This window comes from Amphiura filiformis, chromosome 10, assembly GCF_039555335.1.
Source record: "Amphiura filiformis chromosome 10, Afil_fr2py, whole genome shotgun sequence".
Lineage (NCBI taxonomy): Eukaryota > Metazoa > Echinodermata > Ophiuroidea > Amphilepidida > Amphiuridae > Amphiura > Amphiura filiformis.
Window position 1 is genome coordinate 60,913,670 of NC_092637.1, and position 21,175 is coordinate 60,934,844.

Here is a 21,175-nt window from a genome sequence, read left to right on the forward strand (position 1 = left end):
ATTGAAACACAATGGAGGAATGACCGCATGATGGTTTCCAACCTTCTGTAATATTTTCTATTTTGCCGCTTACCAATACATACCTTCAAATATGTGTTACCCACGAACATTTTGGTTACCCACGAATAGAATAGAATATTGATGCATGAAAATATGGAATGATTTTACTAAAATAATAATATAAAACTGTTTGCTCTGTCTATTTGAATCTGGCAACTTCATTATTCTCACAATTTTATACCCAAAATGCCATAATGATCCATTCTAAATATTCCATGTAGTCTGTATTTTGATTAAAATTCATTTTAGTGCCATTACAGCCTGAATTATTGACATACGGAAAAGTATTTTTTATTTTTATTTAAAAGAATTAATAGGAATTGCTATTTTCCACACGCTGTTACCCACGAATCCATCCGAGATTTTCATCCTGCGACGAGATACAAAATATAACTTTATATTTATATGAAGCATTTATTCTAATCTTTCGAAATAATACAGTAATGTTAAATGACAGCCACTTTGGAAAGAGTTCGAAGAATTGACACAATCTTAACTGTATATCTGGTTCTTTCTTAAAATTTGTAATAACCAAAATATTTCTTTGTAGATATATGTAATAAAATTCTATTTTAAGTTCAAAGTCTTCACCGATTTCTAGTGTATATGAGTGACACACAAAATATTGAAAGATATTAAAGAAAGTGAAATTTTATGGCGTACAACAGGTGAAAAAGGCTTGAATTCGTGGGTAACATGCATATGCGCATTTAACACTTTATTTGGTCTAGCAAGAAAAGTTATTTTTCAATCCGATGGCACTTCCACCTGATGATTCACTAGATATGATCGTCTCATTTGATAAGTCTAGAATTGAAAAGGAAAACATTTTCAAAATGGCCCCAGAGAGAATTTTGTCCCGCTTTGGCTGGAATTGACCATATACATATTGATATAATTTAATGACCTCTATTTAACAGTGTTAGCTGCAAAATTGACATCAGGTTGGGGACTTTTAATGGCTTTATATGGTGATTCATATAATGGCTTTCAAATGTGATTGCAGGATAGCACAATAAAACTTCTTATTAAGTATTATATACTTTTATCGAAGCTGACTGCGTGATATTTGTCATCCATTGCATGATCTGCACCACAATTCAAATACAGTAATGTAAAGAGCGAATCATTATTATTATTATTTTTTTTTGCTTCCACCGGAAATTGAACTGGATACCTTTTGCACCATAGTCAAAGACTTTAACCACTCGGTCTCACTGCCTTTTTTCTTTTGTTTTGTGTAGAATTTACTGGGGCAACTGAGACAGTAACTCGTGTACCAAATGAATCGGACACCGCTGAAACGTCAGGAGAAGAAGAAGGTAAAGATAAACCCGGGACGTAAACAGATATTATTTATTTTTAATTTATTAATATAACGCCGACTTTATAAACTCGATTTTGTAATATACATGTGCGCTATCATTCGCAGTTTGTAAACATGATGTTTACATGACATTCTACACTGAAACTAAGATGGGTGGTTATTATCCTGTGGTTTTCAATGAATACCAAATAGTGTTTTATATGTGACATGAACAAGGGGAATGAGTCGCAAGTCGACCGTGGTCGAAAATGAGGACATTTAGAACTTTCTTAAACTGAAAATCCCATGTTGATACGACTTTTCTTTGCAAAGTTACATAAACATATCAATCGCTGAAAACAATATAAAATAAAAGAATTGTAACACTTTTTTGCCAATATCTCAAAAACAATATTAGCGACATCCGACTCATTTCACTTGATCGGGTCACATATTATATTTTAAAAGTTAGAATCTCAGATTAATAAGTGTACAGATTGCAATTTTCCCTGCCTGTGCCCTCTAAGCTACTCGAATTCATTTGACGCCGGTACAGCGTTCAGACCTGGCGACATCGCGCGAAGTTTCTTTTGTGTACGCTCGCGCTATTTGCGCTATTTTTGAGTTTGCTCACGCGGTACCTGACTTAGCGTCGATCCCCATGGGCAACATGCCAAGTTTCCACGGTATGGTTAGAATCATCTAACAGTCTGCAATTTGTAGGATGCTGTAAATCGTTTTCTTTTTTTTAGCGCAATAGCGCGTGCGTACACAAAAGAAACTTAGCGCGTAAGATGGGCGATGTCGACAGGTCTGAATATTTGTACCGGCGTCAACTGAATTCATGTACGCTTATAGAGTACAAGCATGGAATATTCTTATTAACTATGGTAAAAATGTTCAATATATTTACGGAAGCTTACACAGTTGCTATAATTCTGTAAATAACATGAGACCTACAAAAAGTAACTCGAATCCATGTCCAGACTAGAACGATACATCACTGCTATATTTTTATATGCGATTACTTCAATTTTAATTGCAGAATTTGAAACGACCACCCCATCCACATTCTTCCCCACACAAGCATTTGATGAGAGTTGCCCGCCAGACTGGGCTCCATATCATGGTTATTGTTACTTCATATCTCCGGCTGAGAAATCATTTACAGATGCACAAAAGTCATGTTTATCTAAGGACGCCGAGCTGACAAGTATACATAGTGATGGAGAAAATGACTTTCTTTTAAGTAAGTAAACATAAAAGCTAAATCATATACTTTTTATAACCCTATAACCAGGCTTTTCTTTAAGAATTTTGCTGAAGGGCTATTTTCAAAATTTTTGGACCCTTTCAATTGTAATTTTTTCCTCTGAAGGGGTCCAAAACATTATCTAAGAGGTATTTTTATAATATTATTTTTGAAGACATATTTAACAACGTGTGTGTTTTTGGAGCAGTGGCGGAAAGGGTCCCTCCCCAAAGCGCCTGAACGCGTAAATACGCGTGTTTTGTGCGTTAAAGTAAACTCTGCCTATAACTACGAAAGGGGGTCCTCTTATGTTTTCCGTCATAAACAAGACCTAAGCTAATCGCAGGTCCATCCTTTGCGCTCAATTAAGTGATAATATTTTTTACCCAGGACCTAACAAGGCGGTAGGATCGGCCATTTAAGATGACCTGGGGGGGGCGTAGATCTGTCAAATATTTACAAATATTAGATTTTTATATATAGTGAAATAATTTAATATTAAAATCATTTTGCTTCACGATGCGTCTGCTTAATTTATTTCACTTGGGCAGCTAAAGAAACCATGCAGATGACGCGAACTCATCGTTGTTAGACGGTGATGAACAACGATGAAACACGATTGAATCGTTAAATTACTTCATCAAGGAATAAGCAGACAAAACAATTTCAACCTAAACACGCATGAAACGCACTTGAATATCAAGATTAGGAATTTTACTTTAATTTGCCAAATTAAATCAAAAGCATCCGATTCTGGTTTCCACAATTCGACCAAAATGTGGAATTGTGACTTTTTAAAGTGAATCTAGACCTGACAACACTGGGGGTGATATGTTTTGACAATAATGACTTAAAATCTTTATTGAAGGACAAATGAGAAGAAACGGACTACATAAAATGTGGATTGGATTCCATGATACTACAAGAGAAGGACACTTTGAATGGCTCGACGGAACACAAGTAAGTAAACATACTGTACGATTCACATTAAAAAAAAGGTTTGTATATTATCCCCAAATATTTTAAGTTTTCACTATCTGATATTTCGGGATGAAGAAAGAAGGTGAAACATAGAAAATCGCCTTTTATTCCAGCGCTTATGTCTTTCACTGTGTGTATCAGTACACACAGGACGGTCTGTGGAACATCTCGCATTCCCAATTTTTGGCAGGCCGATGGAGGGGGCTTGAAAATGGCCACCGAAAAATATATAGTTTGTATTGGGTGCAATGCTTGTTTATATGTATTCATTTTGATCAATCTTTTTCTATATTATTATACTAATTCAAAAATCCTGATTAATGCTCATTAGCTGCCGTAACTGGTTTAAGTCACAAATGATCATAATAACCTAGAAATAGTACACATTTAATTTCTTCGTTTGGTATTTTCGTAATTATTACAAACAAAACAGAGCATTTAATTTTGTCAAGTAAATGTCATAAATCCAATCTATTAGGTAACCAACTTCAGATGTTATATCTGAATAGAATGTTATCATCGTTAGCGCGCAAATAGTACTTTTAATTCCATTTAATTCCCAATCCCTCTCATTAGTATACGATGCATTATTTTTATTCTTTTTAAACTTTAGTTCAAATTTTCTGATTGGATACACCATACGACCGGTACTTCTGAGCCAAACAATATCGGTGGAGGTGAGGATTGTGGAAACATGAAGAGAGGCGGAACATATGACATCAAGAGTGGCTCTTGGAATGATTCAAAATGCTGCGGTTTTTTTCCATACGCATGCAAAAAAGGTAAACATTATCTTACTCACCCTGGCTAGATTCTTTCCATGCCCGATTCCAATCCAGTACCAAGAGTCTCCTTATGGCACCAGTATGTCATTATTATGTAAGAGTGGCCGTCGTAAAATTAGAAAATTCAGTAAACAAACATACACAAAAGAAAATAGTTTTTCACTAAAAAGTTATAGAAACGTTTTGATGCCCGTTTGTAAGTACTCCTTTTGCAACGTTTGGAACCACAATTATGTTACTGCACCCATTTAACTAATTACGTACGAGCATTATGCCGGTATTATCTAAGAACTGTTACGTAAAAACGAGCTGCTACGTCGTTTGCTGGGTTTAGTGGTTAATGAATTCGCCTTACTGTATTTGTCATGCAATTCAAAGCAGAATCGTGCTGCTCGATAGGATATCTCAGAATGTCCCGTCTATCAAACAATTAATGTTTTCTCGTCTTATATTTTCGTGATATACCAGACCAACCCCTTTTAATGACCATGATTTTAAATTCTTAGTCAGTGGGAGTGGTCTTTACGTAGACACATAATCTGATTGGACAATCGCATGATTTTGGGTGTCGTCTATCAGGCGGTAGAGGATCCCACGTCATCATGAGTGTTGATAACGCGTAACACGCTCATAGAGGTGCGCGTATGTATTGCGTTGTATGCGGAGACGCAGTGCGGAATACTCGCACGCGCTAGCAGTACGCGCAACAAAAGATGTGAAGTTGTAAACAAGTTTCGTTCATTTTAGAAAAAGGGAGTTTTTATGACGGTAACTTAATTTTTGCTTTAAAAATAGTTTACAGTTATTAGAATAATATTTAACTGACTAAGAATGAGAATAAACGATAGGAATTTTTATTTTGCCTATCCTCTACCTATGATAGACGACAGGCAGGTCCAATATTTTTATCGTAGTGGATACCGGCTGCGCCGGCATCTACTACTCAAAATATTGGACCTGCCTGTCGTCTATCAAACGGTAGAGGATAGTCAAAATAAAAATTCCTATCGTTTATTCTCTAATTAACTTTTAATACATCCATTAATTCAATTACCAGGTGTCACATCAAGTTGTCCAAATGATATAGTCAAAAGAGCTGCACCTGAACTATCATCTACGTCCGTGACTTGGAAAGAGCCGTTCATTCGTGATTATCTAAACAAGCCAACGCGATCAAGATCACATGAACCAGGACAACAGTTTCATATTGGAGCGACAACAGTAGAGTACAACTTCACGGATCCAATCGACCATACTCGTATTGCGTCATGTACCTTCACCATTGTTGTAAATGATACCACGCCACCTGCCATAACCGGATGCCCAAGTGACATGGTTCTTAATACTGAACTTGACACTTCAGGAGTGATCGTTAGTTGGATCGAGCCGTCTGCATCGGACTTCAGTAAATTAGTAAGATCGAGGACGCATATACCTGGGACAGTGTTTTCTTTTGGATCGACAAGTGTTGAATACGTATTTACAGACTCCTACGGAAATTCTGCTATCTGTGGTTTTACTGTAACGGTGGATCAAGGTTAGTCATTTTAACCGTTAGAAAAGATAAAATGGGCGTAATAAATAAATAAATAATTACAATATGTTTTACTTAATTTGTCAAAGATTAAGAGCCCAACATATCTACATACGATACTGGCGTGTGGAGCTTAATTAGTAACACGATCTTTTTTGTATCTGGTTGTAAAGATATTTTGTGCAGTGCAAATTACCGTGGTTGCTACCTGCGGTCGGCGAATTGCTTTAGGTTATATAGGTACGGTTTATAGTGGTATGGTATTCATCAATATGCTGAAATCACAACGATATATTTGACATTCTTATTCAGTGAGCCTGTCAGCCAGCCTTACAAGCAGTCAACATGATAATGGGCGCAGAGGCTTCGTCGCTACCATCGCGATATTATCCATTGCCGTGATAGCTCTTCTGGTAGCTTGGCTCGCAACAGTTTTGTACTTTCGGTATGTTTGAGTTTGAATGTTATAAAGTAATAATTTAATATTTATATCGAGAAAGTACAAATTCAAACAAAGTTCTCACGACTTACATTGTGGAGGTTGGTGGCCTGCGACCAGCATCCACTGGTCTTCAATGCCGACTGATGCTGGTTTTGTTGGTAGCGGGAGATTCGGTCATCTGACCGGAAGTAGCAACTGATGTTGACCTCTAATATTGCTTTCAATAATATACTAGAACCATTTATTGATTAACCTAAAACAAAGGAAGGTAACACCAATTACGAGTATAAGGTCAAAATGAAAGCACTATATGCGCAGAGTGCAATTGTCATGCTCAAACTGCAGTTGCAGAGCGCAGGTGTTGCACGACACCTGCTCCCTGCGCATGACATAGTCATAGTATATCCACTCCGCACCTCACATTAAACTTGTTAAATGTTTCAGACCGTCAAACGATAAATGTCCGTTCCCGGCCATGAGTAACATAATATAAGTACCAACATTATGACCAATAAGCAAAAGTTTTAGGACAAGAGTTGGAATTCAATTTTTCATAGCATTTGCTTTTCGTTATTACAGGAAACGCAACGTAAATGGTGATATCCAGCTGAAATACCTCACAGAGAATGACGAGAACATCTAGGACAATACGTTGAATATCGAGCAAAGTTTTGGAAACCGTCTTTACTGTACAAAAACTAGTTAAGAAACATTCAGAATTAAGAATGTTATTTCATATTTAAATTTGTAAATAAAACACTGAGGGGAGTGTTTTCGAACGCTCTATAACTTCTATCAGAGATGGCCTTGGCTTACTAAATATGCCTCAAACGGAGGCGTTGTGTCAGAGTTTATGAAGAACTTGTTCTCATTATAGAATACTAAAAGAGATATTTATGTGTGCGAATGTCATGAATGTAGTTCACCACTGTGTCAAAGAGTAGCTAAAATGATTCTTGCAAAACGGTTTGTTTATGAGAAATGCTAATTATTATTTTGTTCCGAATCCCGCACGTTGCGTTAACACCTTCATATTAGAGGGATAGATCACTAATTTAGCCAGTATTGAAGATTCTGAACGTACAAACTGAACGCACGGAAAACGCAGAACATGCACATAATATGTCCGATTAACAATTTGTTATATTAAATACAATAGTACGGACATTGAAAATACGAAAACTATTAATGATCCATTTTGTTTGTAAGATAACGTTATATGAAAAGAAGAGTGAGGTGTGGAAATTCAACTTTATTCACATGTGTGGTTCATACTTGCAGAATTATCCATTGATGTGTGCGTAAGATCTCCCGTATAAAAAAGTTTGCAATTTACCATTTATGATACAAACCGCGCGCCTAACGACTGCAATCCATAATAAATCTGTTGAGAGAGTGCTTATTACAAAATTTACCTTGATTATGACCAAGTGAGTTTAAACTGTCTTGCTCCTAGTTGTATCTGTTGATTTATTTTGGTCAAAATTTACCTGCGCTATGACTCAAGAACCACAATACATTATGCAATTTTTAAACGTGCATGTTTTTGTATTCCGTACGCATTCAAATCTTACGTGTTACGGTGTATACATCGCCAAATCGACCTTGACAAAGAGAATTCGTTTTTTCTAACTGCCATTACCAACTACCACACAAGAAATATTGAAATTCACTTTAGTAAATTGAGACCATTAGGGTTGGTAAACAAGTATATTATTATCGGTATATGGTTCGTAATGGTGTAGACATTGTCAATGATTTACAGGCTATAGTCAAAAGGAAGTAAACTCGTGTTTGGTGTTTTTTGTATAAAATCTATAAGGAATAAACTGCAAAGGAAAATATCATTGGAAAGACTTAAGTCAAAAGAATTGTTGTATTTGCCTATACCAAACATGAGTATTACTCATGTAAATAAAAACACCCATTTTTGTAGCGTCACACGTCTACAACATTTGTTCAAATAATTGGCATGTCCATGCAATTGGTTCATTATGTTATATTGGTGGATGACACCAGTGGCTAATCCCCCCCTCCCGCAGTTGGTGTAGAGAATAATCTGAGGCCAATTGTCTTATGAATCATCTTATTTTGGAGATATTGTTCACACATTCAGTTTACTTCTTCTTATCCGTATTTCCTCTTCTTCGATTACCAAGCAGGGCGTCTTCAAGACTACCAGTAGGTCCTTCAACGAGGAGTACAAATATGAAAGCGCATGCGTAGGAGAAAACTACATTGGAGACGAAGAAGTAACTCTGAAATGAACAAAAAAAATCATGTTTTACATAAAATAAATTCTGCATGTGCGAAAATTTCGCATAGAACTAAATTAATTTTTACTAGTTCCCACCCTTTTCCAAATCTGGCGTGGTCTAGCTTGTTAGCAAACAAAAAATGCAGACGACCCTACTCTCATCACGACAATCCCTGTGGACGTGCTGATTATTTTCATACGGGTGGGTTAGTTTCAAATATGTATTGCGTGCACTCAAATTTCCCTAAAAAATTCCGTTTTCCAGACATCCGACCACATCGTAGTATAAAATAAAGTAGGAGCCAATAGGAGCCAACAATAAATAGTTATTTAATTTTTGTCTGTTCCAGTTTCTGTTGTCATTTGTACGTCCCCATTTTATCCCCGAAAACTTATGCTCCCCTGCCCACCTCCTAGCTACGCCACTGTGTACTTACGAAGTCAACATAAGAGAAATGCATTAACGTTTTTCTAGTGTATAACATCCACCCGATCATTGTAGGATGGAAAAGATATGCTCCAAATGTGAGTCGACCCAACGGGATCCAAATGGACCAGGATAGAAATCGGTTCACCAGACCTGCCGAAGAGGAAATGAACAATTCATTAGAATTGACATCGCTATCAGGTAACATGGAGATTGGGATATCTGGTGATGTGTAGGTGTAGGTGGTGGTGTAGGTGGGGTTAATGGTTGTGGTGTAGGTGGGGGTGGTGGTGATGGTGTAGGTGGTGGTGATGTTAGTGGTGGTGGTGGTATTAGTGGTGGTATTAGTGGTGGTGATGGTGTAGGTGATGGTGGTGGTGGTGCAGGTGGTGATGGTGGTGGTGTAGATGGTGGTGGTGGTGTTAGTGGTGGTAGAGTAGGTGGTGGTATATGTGGGGTGGTATTGGTGGTGTATGTGGTGGTGGTGTTAATGGTGGGGTTTTAGTGGTGGTGGTATTAGTGGTGGTGGTGTAGGTGGTGATGGTGTATGTGCGGTGGTGATGGTGGTGTTAGTTGTGTAGGTGTTGGTGGTGGTGTTGGTGGTGGGGGTGTAGGTGGTGGTGTAGGTGGTGGTGGTGTTGTAGGTGGTAGTGGTAGTGGTGGTGGTGGTGGTGGTGGTGGTGGTGTAGGGTGGTGGTAGTGGCGGTGGTGTTCGTGGTAGTGGGGTGCTGTGTGTGGTAGTGCTGATGCTGGTCGACAACGACGAGGAAGATAGCAATATATGATGAATGATATTGGCCACTTGCAGTAAATATCAATTGTAAAAAATAACAAATAGACAACAAAAATAATTGTCATAATTGTGATTTCGTATGAATAATGTATTAGCAATGCACAAACAGCCCATGTGCTCAAGTTGGGAGTCGGGTATTTTAAAACACTTAATGCTCAAATTATGGGGTTTAGTAAAGTTTTATTTAAACATATAAATCATGTATATTAGAAGTATTATTAATGAGGTGGCGTCATATCCAGTAAGAGTGTATAGTTCATTGTATTATCCATTGTCATTGGACCCATTTTTCTTGAGGCGTCGTGGTTGTCGGATGGGAACGCTCTCGTTCTGAACTTGTAATTATTGTGATATACGTAGATATTCAAGTATGAATTTCAAAAGGGACTATGAAGTAGACTATCAGCCGATAAGCCTCGAAAGGATTTATGTTCATTGCGTATCGATTACTCGTACCTTTTGCGCCAGTTTCGATAAGGTCATCGATCGTATCAATACGGGTGACAATTGATTACAATGATAACAATGGAAGAAAGTCATATTTGAGATGGGGGGGGGGGAGTGCCAAAAAGAAACCTGCAATGTCGAGTTGGGACAGGAGACCAAATCAATATAAACCCGCTTCTGAGATCAGTCGCATGGCTCACACCTACGGGCCTTTTTAGTGGTACACAACGAGAGAAAACAAACAATACGCTGCACAGTGAGCCAACAATTTACTTACCCCCATATCCCATGATGCAAGAAAATGCCACCCATACAACAGACATTGAAAACATTGTACGGCCGAAAGTATTGTACAATACGGCTGCCCACTGTGGCGTATCTGGTGACGTAGCCTGACCAACGTATATAATTGTCAATGCTGTGCTTGCAGCAATAAACCAACCCAAAATATTTTTCCACTGAAATAAATAAACATATAAATAAATAAACAAATAAATAAAGAATTAAATAAATAAATAAATAAATAAATAAATAAATAAATAAATAAATAAATAAATAAATAAATAAATAAATAAATTATTGAATAAATAAATAAATAAATAAATAAATAAATAAATAAATAAATAAATAAATAAATAAATAAGTAAATAAATAATGTATATGGCGTAGTCTATACTATGGTCAGCTCGTAATAGATGAGAATTAATAATTTGGTTTTTGTTACTTCACGAGTCAATAAAGTCCCAACTTACGCCAGCGTAAATTCACGAAACCGCGTGTCAGTCACGCAATACGCAATAAGTGTTGCGCCCACCTGTGCCACGATGTTTATGAGGCCCGCTTATTACGGGCTGATCAGAGTATGGTCAAGTTTATGACAGAATAATGAAAAAAAAACCACACACACACACACACCATAAAATATGACAACGGGATGTCAGAAAACTATGCCATAATCTGATTCTATAAAACGAAATAGTCATGATACATTCATTCCTCCTTAATGGAATATATTATTCAAAAGGACGACTGAGTTAATTAACCACTGTTGTTCCCTTATCACTGACACTACATGTCAATCATATTGGCATTGCTCTTTTGACACTTCCTATTAATTGTCATGACAGTTCCCCTATATAAGGCGTGTTTATGTAGTTACTCTGAAGTTAGCACTCGCTAGAACTCTCGCTGGACTCTTCGAAAAGGCCTTCTCTAGGGAAAGCTAAATCCTACATTCCGTTCAAGAGAAATGATGGTTTAAAGATCAGTGCCGAAACACCGAAAATCGAATATTTCGACTTTTCCTCCAATATGCGAAAGTTTGTACAAAACTGAAGTATAACCACCACCCCCGTTCCAGTGGTAACAATTACGATCTTTTTGCGGGGGCCTACTGAATATTCAGCAAAACGGCTTCATGCAGATTAACAATGTCAATTAACCTTAAAATCCATTTTTGAGCCTTTTTGAGGATTTTTGGACTCATTTCTAGACGTTGCATTCGCCTACTCGGCCAATAAAGTGTTTTTCCAATAATATTTCATTAGGATGACTTTTTGTAATCTTTGTTTATCATCATGATTGAAATAGAACACATTTTGTGAAGCGCATCTCTTATTTTGCGCGAAGAATGTAAAAGGAACGCGTTCATAACGACGGCCGTTGTAAGGTGTTAAAAGTTTTCAAATCCACATTTATTACTCATTAAGTAAACTATAGAAACTTTGAAGCTCAACACCGAAGATTTCATGTCTCTGCGACATTCCGTTCAAGAGAAATGATGTTTTAAAGATCAGTGCCGAAACGCCGAAAATCGAATATTTCGACTTTTCCTCCAATATGCGAAAGTTTGTACAAAACTCACTAAATTAGTAACAGACGACAATTTGAACACGATATCTTACCCATCCAATTTCAATGTTGCGTCCTTTCAATTTACAAAGCATGTAACCAAACAGAATGCCAATCAGGTATGGAGGAATACGGTGCCAAGGTTTAGTATAGATGTAGTCATCTCCAGGACGGGTATCTTTGGCTGCACGGTCATTATAATATCTGTAGAAATGGACCATGTGGTATTGCTGACAATGATGGTATCACGAAAGTTTCTTTGCCATGCGACAGTAAACGACCGCGCACACGTACGATTTCAAAATGCACGCTTAATAAGTAAGGGTCGTGATACATTTTTAAGTTATTAATTTTCTCTCAATTTTGGTCACAAATGACCCAAGTTGCATAATATCAAAAAGTACAAAATTAAAGTAAATATTTAAAAAAATCATTACTTTGATTGCTTAAAATGAAACATCAATTAATGGATTGCCTAAATACCGTAATTACATGTAGGAAAAAGCGCAGACCATACTGCTTTTGCTAATCAACCTTACAGAAAAAATGAAATAATTTTTACAACTTTTGTAAATAACGCATACCCTGTGTTGGCAAAGCCAAGCCCCCAGTACATACACAGATAGATAGTAGAACCAAACGACGTAAGAAACAATACAACAATGGCTAACATTCCAGCCTTCCAGAATCTAAGAGAAAATCAAAAGAAAATAAAATAAAATAAAAAGAGATAAATATGAAGTGTTACCAGTCTGAAACCATTAAACGTCGTTAAAAATGTGAGTTACCCCAGCACACACAAAATGTTGTTCAGAAGATATTTAAAGGCTCATTCAGTGATTTGCTCATCCGGAGGATCGTAAAAATCATCAAGGTTCAGATTTTGTTTGGTACCTATTTAATATTTTCGTGTTTGCATCTTCATTTTGCTTAGAATATTTCCATTTCAACAAAAAATATCATTTTGAATTAACAATCCATATGAACTTGTTCAAAAAATGTAGCCAAAAATCAATTTCGCTTTTACTTTTGTACATAGCCAGAATTTACATGGGCGCTCTCATTATGATGTCATATCGATATTATGTTGTACTTATTTCAAATTAACACCCGCACACTCTACAAAATATGGCTAATCTGCTCTAGGGTTAACTAATTTTTATAATTATTCACTCTGAGAATTTATGGAGGTGACGCACTAAAACTACAAGAGCTTAAAATGGCGGAAGTGCAAGAAGTCATCTAAAGCAGAGAGGATGAGAATATGTAGTCCGGTATATACGGGAGTTATATTGAGTTATAAGCAAAAAGGTCAAATTATTATTTTTTTCGGGGGGATTTCTATAGTGAAAAGACTATGACTGCTCTATATAATGTAAAATAGGTAAAAACTTATATTTTAGGTCACTGTTAGAGGCTAATACTGATGTTTTCTTTCTTTTTGTTAAATTTTCATTTGAAAGAAAATTAGAAATTGAAATATTTCTGTGCTTTAGCAGGTATCACTGACAGAGCCTCTGGCCAAAAAAACAAACTATAAATAACACTTACCTATACAGCAGATAAAGAATGAATGGTGATATAATGAAGAACTGCATATCATCAGCCAAATACCATCCCCATCACATACACTACAGCAGAAAAAAACACAGCAAAATTGCAACAATAAGGGTTTGAAAGGAATGTTAGGATACATGTGTCTTATTCAGGCACGCCAGATCAATATCAGGGACTAATAAAATATACAGCTAGCACTGCATAAAGTTATGCATAATTGCCATGCTGAAAATGTTTGCACATATTGCTTTCTGGCGTTTATGAACCTGTCGTTTATTTAATGGGGTCCATGTTTCCATTGGTGTTAGCTAGGAGCCATGGGTCATTATTGTTCCAAGTACATACCGTGAAGGCACTGTAGCTCGTGAGCTAGTGTTGAAAAGTGTTAAAAATTTAACACATATTAGTCTTCCACATCCTTTGACTTCTGGGGTCGAAGCTACAGGGGGGGTTCAGGGGGCAGATTGCCCCCTGACAAAAAATGAAAGAAAAAAGTGCCCCTCTGACCAAAGGGCAAAGGAAAAGAAAAAGGGTAAGGAGTCCCTTTTTCATCCAAATTCACCCCGATCATGGGCCAAAATAGTGTAAAATTCAATTTTTGTGCTCTACGCGGACACATCGTCCCAATAGAGCCTTTTTGGAAGCTCAAAAACATGCATGTTGCAACTGCAATTTTTATCAGCTGTGCCTCTGAAATTTTATGTCCCCCTCTGACCAAGAAAGCTGGCTACGCCCCTGTATAGGGCATCTGCAGTATCTGACCCTCACAGACTTAGTGTACTTTACAAACCTCGAAAGTAGGGCTGTATCTGGGGACATTATTATATATTGGCCATTGCTGGATCAAGCATGGGTCATGTGGCTACTTTAGTTCTTGATCCAGAGGAAAGTAAAGCACCTGCATTGGATACTAAAGGAGACTAAACACAAGAATACAATGTCTATGCCCGTTGGCCGGGCATACATAACAAGAAAAAGACAGGAATTGACGAGAGAAATAAGACGTAGAAGAGAAAGAAGGTGAAAAGGAGGAGAAGAAGAAAAAAGTGACGAGTGGAATAAGAAAAACCAAAAGGCGAAGAAGAGGACAAAAAGACAAAGAAGAAGGAAGAAGATGCAGAAGAAGCAAAAAGAAACATATGACGAAGAAAGGGAAGAAGAAGATAAACAACAACAAACATGAAGAACGAGAAGACAGACGAACAAAGAGGACGAGTTCGGCTCCATTATCTATTGCAAACTTTGCAAACTTACCACGTTTTCAGTTGTACTTCCAGGATATGGATACAGGTTGTTTATATAGAGTAAATAATACCACCACTGTTTCTGACATACATCATGGGTGTCCTTTCCAACAATATCATGAGACGGTCCATGTCCCCATTTTAAAAGCAAATTCATCCATACCGCTAGGGACACCATATACGTTGGTGTAATCCGCCAGAATCGATGGAAATAGAAAAGAGCCCAGTTGATTTTTCCGTTGCCTTTGGCGAGTTGTTTTAGTGTCAGGAACGAGACCAAGAAACCACTTTTTATAGGAAAAAAAGATATTAACAGATTAATAAATTTAGGTAAAAAAAATCTTGAAAACCGTTGACATTTCCGCTGACACTACATCACATCTGCCTTACACAAATGCATAACATCCAGAGACGAAAAGTATACAGACCAATTATCACAACAGGCAAAGTCCCGTGCTTTGTACGCTAAGGATTCTCGCATATTCATGAGGGCCGAGCACGCCCACTAACAAATCCCGCCCACGTCGTTTGTGGATATGACGGAGCTGTATTGAGTTAATAATCAACCTTTAAGTTTACTTCAAAGTTGTACAGACTGTACTTTGGAAATGTTAGCGGGAACAGGTGCAAAATGGGAGAAGCGCTTTCGTATGCGTGCTTAATAGACCGTCTGGCCCTTACTAACATATGATGCTATATGGACTTTACCTATTGGTGAATGGTCATACATATTTATTCGTCTGTGGTAACATCAAAATTTTACTTCCTCCAGAGCTGATGCGATCACAGACGGATAATGTCATACATCCCATACGATTCTTCATGCCGAATATACTGGCGATAAAAATGTTGATGAGTTTGGAGGCTGGAGTATTAACGTGCCGATTCTACGGCGCATCATTCGACCTGAAGCCGAGTAGTCATACAATTACAATAAATGTAAATGCATAGCCGCATGAACATGTTTGAATCCTTGTGTTCGTTTGAAAGGCCAGGGTAAATAACGTGTCAAAACAAGAAATTAATCATTTGCAGGTCATGATGCAGTCATGTCTACAGTAGAATTCACCTCGACCTTTGCAGGACTTAAACCCCATTAAAAGCTATTAAACCAAGATAACACTCATTGAAACAGCTCAACTGATTAAATCGGATCTTCTCTGGTTGTGCACATGTGTCTGTTTTATATGTGCGGTATCGCAATGAGCTGGTATAATACAGCTTCAGTTGGGTAACCGATTATAAAGGAAACGCAAGGAAACAATGGTATGTGGACCTTTGTTCACGAAATGAGACAATGGTCTGCTTTTTGTTAACCAGCATTCTTGAAAATGAGCAACATAATGATTGTTGACTTAACACGGTTTGGAAATAATTTCTTCATATTTTTGGTGTTATCTGTCGTTTACATATCCTTCCTAAAACACAAAAGTGCGACTATTTCCAAACACCTAAACTAGCTAAAAATTTAGGACATGTTACAAAACTATACTTTCTAGAATTTCATAGAATACTTTAAATGTAGCTTGTACCGTTTTTTTGTGGCATCCTTCAGAACTGACCGGTCCGTTACCAATATAGCTCAATATTTTCGGTCAAATCTCCATTCAATTAACACGGGGAGTTGGCTAGCTATGAGCTAGCTATGCCTTGCCCTCACTCATATTTTACGAAAGTGCGACTATTTCTGAACATCTAACCTAGCTGTAATTTTAGGTCATGTTAGAGAAATATATTTGCTAGAAGTTTGGAGAATACTTTAAATAGTGGCCGGTTATTTTTCACACAGTGATGTTAACTAGGCAAATGCAATATACTTCTAACATACACTATTTGTAAAGGTCGCGCGTCAATGGTGAGAGCACTGTGTATTGTGTATAGGAAAACGGACAGTAACTGCAGTATGTAGAAAGCCTATATAGTTGCATCTGAGTTATGTGGTCGCAAATGAGACTGATCTAGTCGCAATGTTCTTCTACATGCAGACCTATTCAACGCCTATAATAGTCAGTGGTGTCAAAAGAGTGGGTCACGTGTCTCTATTCCCTGGAATATTTCCCCCAACTGACTGGCAAAAGGGAAGGGCCGTGGCCACTCCTTGCGTACGTCACTAAATAGTGAAATTAAAAGGAATCTCTACCTGAGGAAGAAGAAAGTATCTACGCCGAGACCTGATTCAGTGACAACCCTAGATGTGAATTTGACAGATTGGTCAGCGAAGTCCCAGTTGTTATCTATCAATACATCAAACATCAAAAAAGGTTTAAGCGTAGACACACGTGTGTAGGCCCACATTGAACTGTAAATACGCCCAATATTGAAACAACACCATACTGCTCTCTTTACGGGTATAAATTTACCTCAGGCGAAATTAAAGAACCATCACTTCCGGTGCACTTCTGTAGGCCTAATGCCAATTCTGGATTCGAGGTTATCATCATTCAGTCCAATGTTTGAGTTTAAGCCACAATTTAAAGATGAGTATTGTTTACTCGTGTATGTCATTACCCTAGTATTTGATAACGATGTTAGACCACAAAAAATTAAATGAATAAATAAATAAATCTACTAAATGACATATTTTGTATACCTCTATAAAAGGTACTAGGATGGTCAAACTGCATGATTCTGTTTTGATCTCGCATGAATTGAAACAAACTTTTATAATAAACAAGTAATTTGCATAATTTCATATTTCAATTAATGCACTGGGCGCTGGCTATAGACTTAATGGTAAAAATCCGAGTTTTGAGATATTTTCTCAAAATAACAAGAGCTTTCTTAAGAACCACTGAGCCAATGCCATGCTTTATTGTACTCATTTTAAAGTATTTTCATGCTGATGCTACATATGGTCATTGAAATTTACAATTCCGAATTGTTGATTTTTTAACAAGATTTGAAACTTGTCGTCTGCAGTCGACAGAAAAATCCATACTTGGAACCACCTTACATCATAACTTGTTTGGTTTTAGCATTATATACATAATGTTCAGAAGACATAAGTCAAAATCCGAAATTAGATTCATATTTCGCCAGAGAATTCTCATTAATAATTATTGAAGTGTCCCAAGTATATGTGTGGGGTTATGAAGGGGTGCGTGTGTGCAAAACTTGAGGAGCGTATGTTACTCACCCAATCTAACATAAGGTAAAAGCATTGCGCTATGACCGAGAATGATCCAAAACATACTGATAACACGAAGTCCATTGAGGCAAAGGGTGGTTGGTGACGTCACAGTACAGTCCATGTATTTGTTAGCATTGTATATTGCTGATGATGACAATATCAGCTTGTCAATAAAGGCTGGGAGATAATAATAATGATAATAATAATAATAATATTCGTTAGGTTAATATAAACTGAAAATTAATACTTTTCTTATAACCTAACCTGAATTTTCTTGTATCATTATATACGAGATTCTCACTGCTAACAATATCACTAAACATTAGTTCGCCTCAACACACCCCAGCTTGGTAGTGACGTATTTACGTGTTTCGCTGGTCGTAGTACTCACAACGCGCATGCAATGGTAATCGAGCAGAGCGTACCAGCACACGCACAAATGCGGTTTGTCGCTACGCTTGTATTGTAAACACGAAAAAGAATTGACGTCACATCACCCGTGTCAGAAATTTACATGATAGTAGGTCGAATCCAATAGTTCTTCAACATCCACGCATACGCATGGCGAGTTTGTTCCGCCATGTTTGATAGTTTCGAGAGAGGGGCCGAGCGACTCGGGCTAAGTATAAAAAATACGATAGATTGGTACGTTTCTTTCCCTCTACGCATGCGCCGCAGATATTCAACTGCTTGAAGGACTCATCTGGGCTTTCTGGCCATGCATCTAATTACGCCTATTTCTATACAAAATCCGGCTTGGATTTCAAGGCCCGACAGAAGCTCACATATTCTTTCAATTCAACCGCAAGCCTTACAATAGGTTTTTACACGAATCAAATCAATAACGGGATATATTCGTAGTTTTTAACCGATGTCAAGATGTAGGCATTCAATGAATATCAATAGCAGATACACCACCATACATATTTCTCTTTTTACATTAGAGCTAGGAATAAATACCAGAATGATCTCTAGTGCCGGTTACTCAAATCGCCTCAATGCAACTATGTGGTTTAGGAATGTGCCCGTATTGTCACTGAGTTGTCAATTCTATACAGACAGCGAGACACTGCAAGCTTATTGTCCCATGCAACAATAGGATCTTGACTCTGGAATTGGAAAGACAACTCTATAATTTATAGAGTGAATTTATACTACATCGCTGAGCGATAGCGATTGGTTTGTAGCCAATATGATAGAACAGAACTCATTTTGTTGCGTTTGGAAAAGTGAGTTACCTTATTGGTCAAATACCGATCACTCAGCAACGGAGTATATAAAATAAAGGCATATTTCTATTGGTTCGCCTGTTCAAAAATTATGATTTACATGGCGTTGACGCTGTGAAACACATACATAAATGCTCGCGCTTAATTGGACACGAAAAAATAATAACTCGCCGTAAATACCATAGAAATATGACATACGAAAGGAAAACATTGGGCATAAACAATACAATCATGTTCACAGCTTATTAAGAATCACCTCTTAATTATTTAAAAGCAACTGAACTTTGGTTATTTTGTCTTCATAATCCGGTTACAAATCACCATTATTTGCTACACTTACCACACCGTCCTATCTTTTTGTCGTCTTCACTTTCGGTCATTATTTCTGTATTGCCTTCTTTTATAGTTACGTTTTTTACCAAATCATAATCATGCGGCGGGTCCTCTGGTGTCAGTTTACAGTCATCCGAAAATGTTCCATTTAAATTCCCTTTGGGTCCTTCTGAAACAATAATAACGTTAATACTAGAAACAGCATGTCAGATAAAATGTCATTGTCCAGAAAGGCAATTAAGGCAGTAAGAGTAGTGCAGTCTAGCTAAGCCAGTGCGAAACGAAACAAGTCCACGTCAATTCAGAGTTCCGTTTTAGCCTACGTATTCCACGTCTCCTCAAGGAAACCTCTTCACAAATTCACTCACCTTGCGATCCTACATCACCAGTTGAAAACTCCAAACTTCCCTAAAAAACTTCATGGCGACAAAGCTAAGAGTTACTTTGTAAACCGCTACATACAGCGATCGAAAACACGCGGAGATCAAATTGGCGGCCTGCAATATTCTTTTCCATGACGAAAAACGCTATCACGTATGCGTATGACTATGTACAGTGTCCATTTTATTCTTAAAATACATCACGGCTTCCGATTAGCCGAGCTGGTGACGTCATGGCTGTAAGATGCACTGTTCGGATGTTAGTGACTCACAGTGGAATGCGTAAGCAGTAATCATTAACGGGACTGAACCTATGCGGCAATTTCTATGTCTGTACCAAGAATTTTCCGACACGGAGACATCTACAAATTCGTCCAACGGTAACCAAAGGGTATTTGATAGCATTTTTAACTATCACTAAATGTTTCGGAGTTGGGTTTTCTCAGAAAATAGACCATTTGGAACTGTATTTGGTGTACATTTCACGTTTTGAATATTGATTTAAAATTGACCATCTAACTCTTTTGCGATTGTTGGTGTGACAGTCCATACTTCGAATCCATAGAGAAGGACCGACTCGATTCTCGCAAGAAAAGGCGGAGCCTAAATCTCCTGGGTAGAGTTGGCTTCCAGATTTGTATAAGCATGCTACAAGCCCTCCAAGCTGATACCTTTCGTATCTTGACATCCTTTCTGTACTCTCCATCCAGGCACCTAGATACCATAGATGTTTTCCTGCCCATTTCGCTTTGTTGGCATTCATCTTCAACCTTACTTTTGCTACTGCTGTTTTATTTCTTTGGAGCATTTCCTGAGCTTGCCTATTTCCTCGGATAATAATGTAATAAACTACACTACTTTTGTGTGTTTGAAGCTGCAAAACACACTATAGGGCACGCTGTTTAGCAGCTGCGTTCAGGAATTTCAATCATCTCGACAATTCGTAAACAGGTGGCATCAGACGAGATCTATTTTCATTATATCTGACTTTATTATACTTGCCTTCTTCCGCAGACGACATTATTTTGGTTCCGAATTCTGTAGATGCTTCATCGACCCTTACGTTAACGTCTTGTGAATACATGTAGTTGTTTGACTGGACCCCATTTACCATTGGTGTTTGTCGTTGTTGCCGTCTCTTTGACAGCTCGGAAACCTTTGCTTTAA

General features: G+C 37.5%; 2 protein-coding genes across 2 annotated transcripts in view; one reads left to right on the forward strand and one right to left on the reverse strand.

The window, feature by feature from the left end:
* Nucleotides 1–8,955, forward strand: part of LOC140163108 (macrophage mannose receptor 1-like) — a 33,982-nt gene extending 25,027 nt beyond the window's left edge. The window contains exons 16-22 of the mRNA XM_072186484.1: nt 1,305–1,382; nt 2,412–2,615; nt 3,487–3,578; nt 4,213–4,381; nt 5,442–5,921; nt 6,231–6,363; nt 6,940–8,955. Of these exons, the coding sequence (XP_072042585.1) occupies nt 1,305–1,382; nt 2,412–2,615; nt 3,487–3,578; nt 4,213–4,381; nt 5,442–5,921; nt 6,231–6,363; nt 6,940–7,003 (1,220 nt within the window). The 3' untranslated portion in view covers nt 7,004–8,955. The remainder of the gene's footprint in view (nt 1–1,304; nt 1,383–2,411; nt 2,616–3,486; nt 3,579–4,212; nt 4,382–5,441; nt 5,922–6,230; nt 6,364–6,939) is intronic.
* Nucleotides 8,478–20,771, reverse strand: LOC140162016 (nose resistant to fluoxetine protein 6-like). The gene is made up of 11 exons (XM_072185306.1): nt 20,561–20,771; nt 19,636–19,797; nt 18,130–18,243; nt 17,077–17,170; nt 14,947–15,223; nt 13,687–13,745; nt 12,720–12,824; nt 12,189–12,339; nt 10,562–10,742; nt 9,055–9,197; nt 8,478–8,618 (listed from the first exon to the last, which is right to left on the reverse strand). The coding sequence occupies exons 1-11, from the start codon at nt 20,769–20,771 to the stop codon at nt 8,478–8,480; spliced, it is 1,638 nt and encodes a 545-aa protein (XP_072041407.1).
* Between the last annotated feature and the right edge of the window lie 404 nt (nt 20,772–21,175).

Coding starts and splice junctions, on each gene's coding strand:
- LOC140162016 (XM_072185306.1), bottom strand. CDS start 20,771: ATGAATGCCAACAAAGCGAAATGGGCAGGAAAACATCTATGGTATCTA. Junction 18,244..19,635: donor CAAAAAGATAGGACGGTGTG/GTAAGTGTAGCA, acceptor ATTATCTCCCAG/CCTTTATTGACAAGCTGATA. Junction 15,224..17,076: donor GATACTTTCTTCTTCCTCAG/GTAGAGATTCCT, acceptor TCCTATAAAAAG/TGGTTTCTTGGTCTCGTTCC.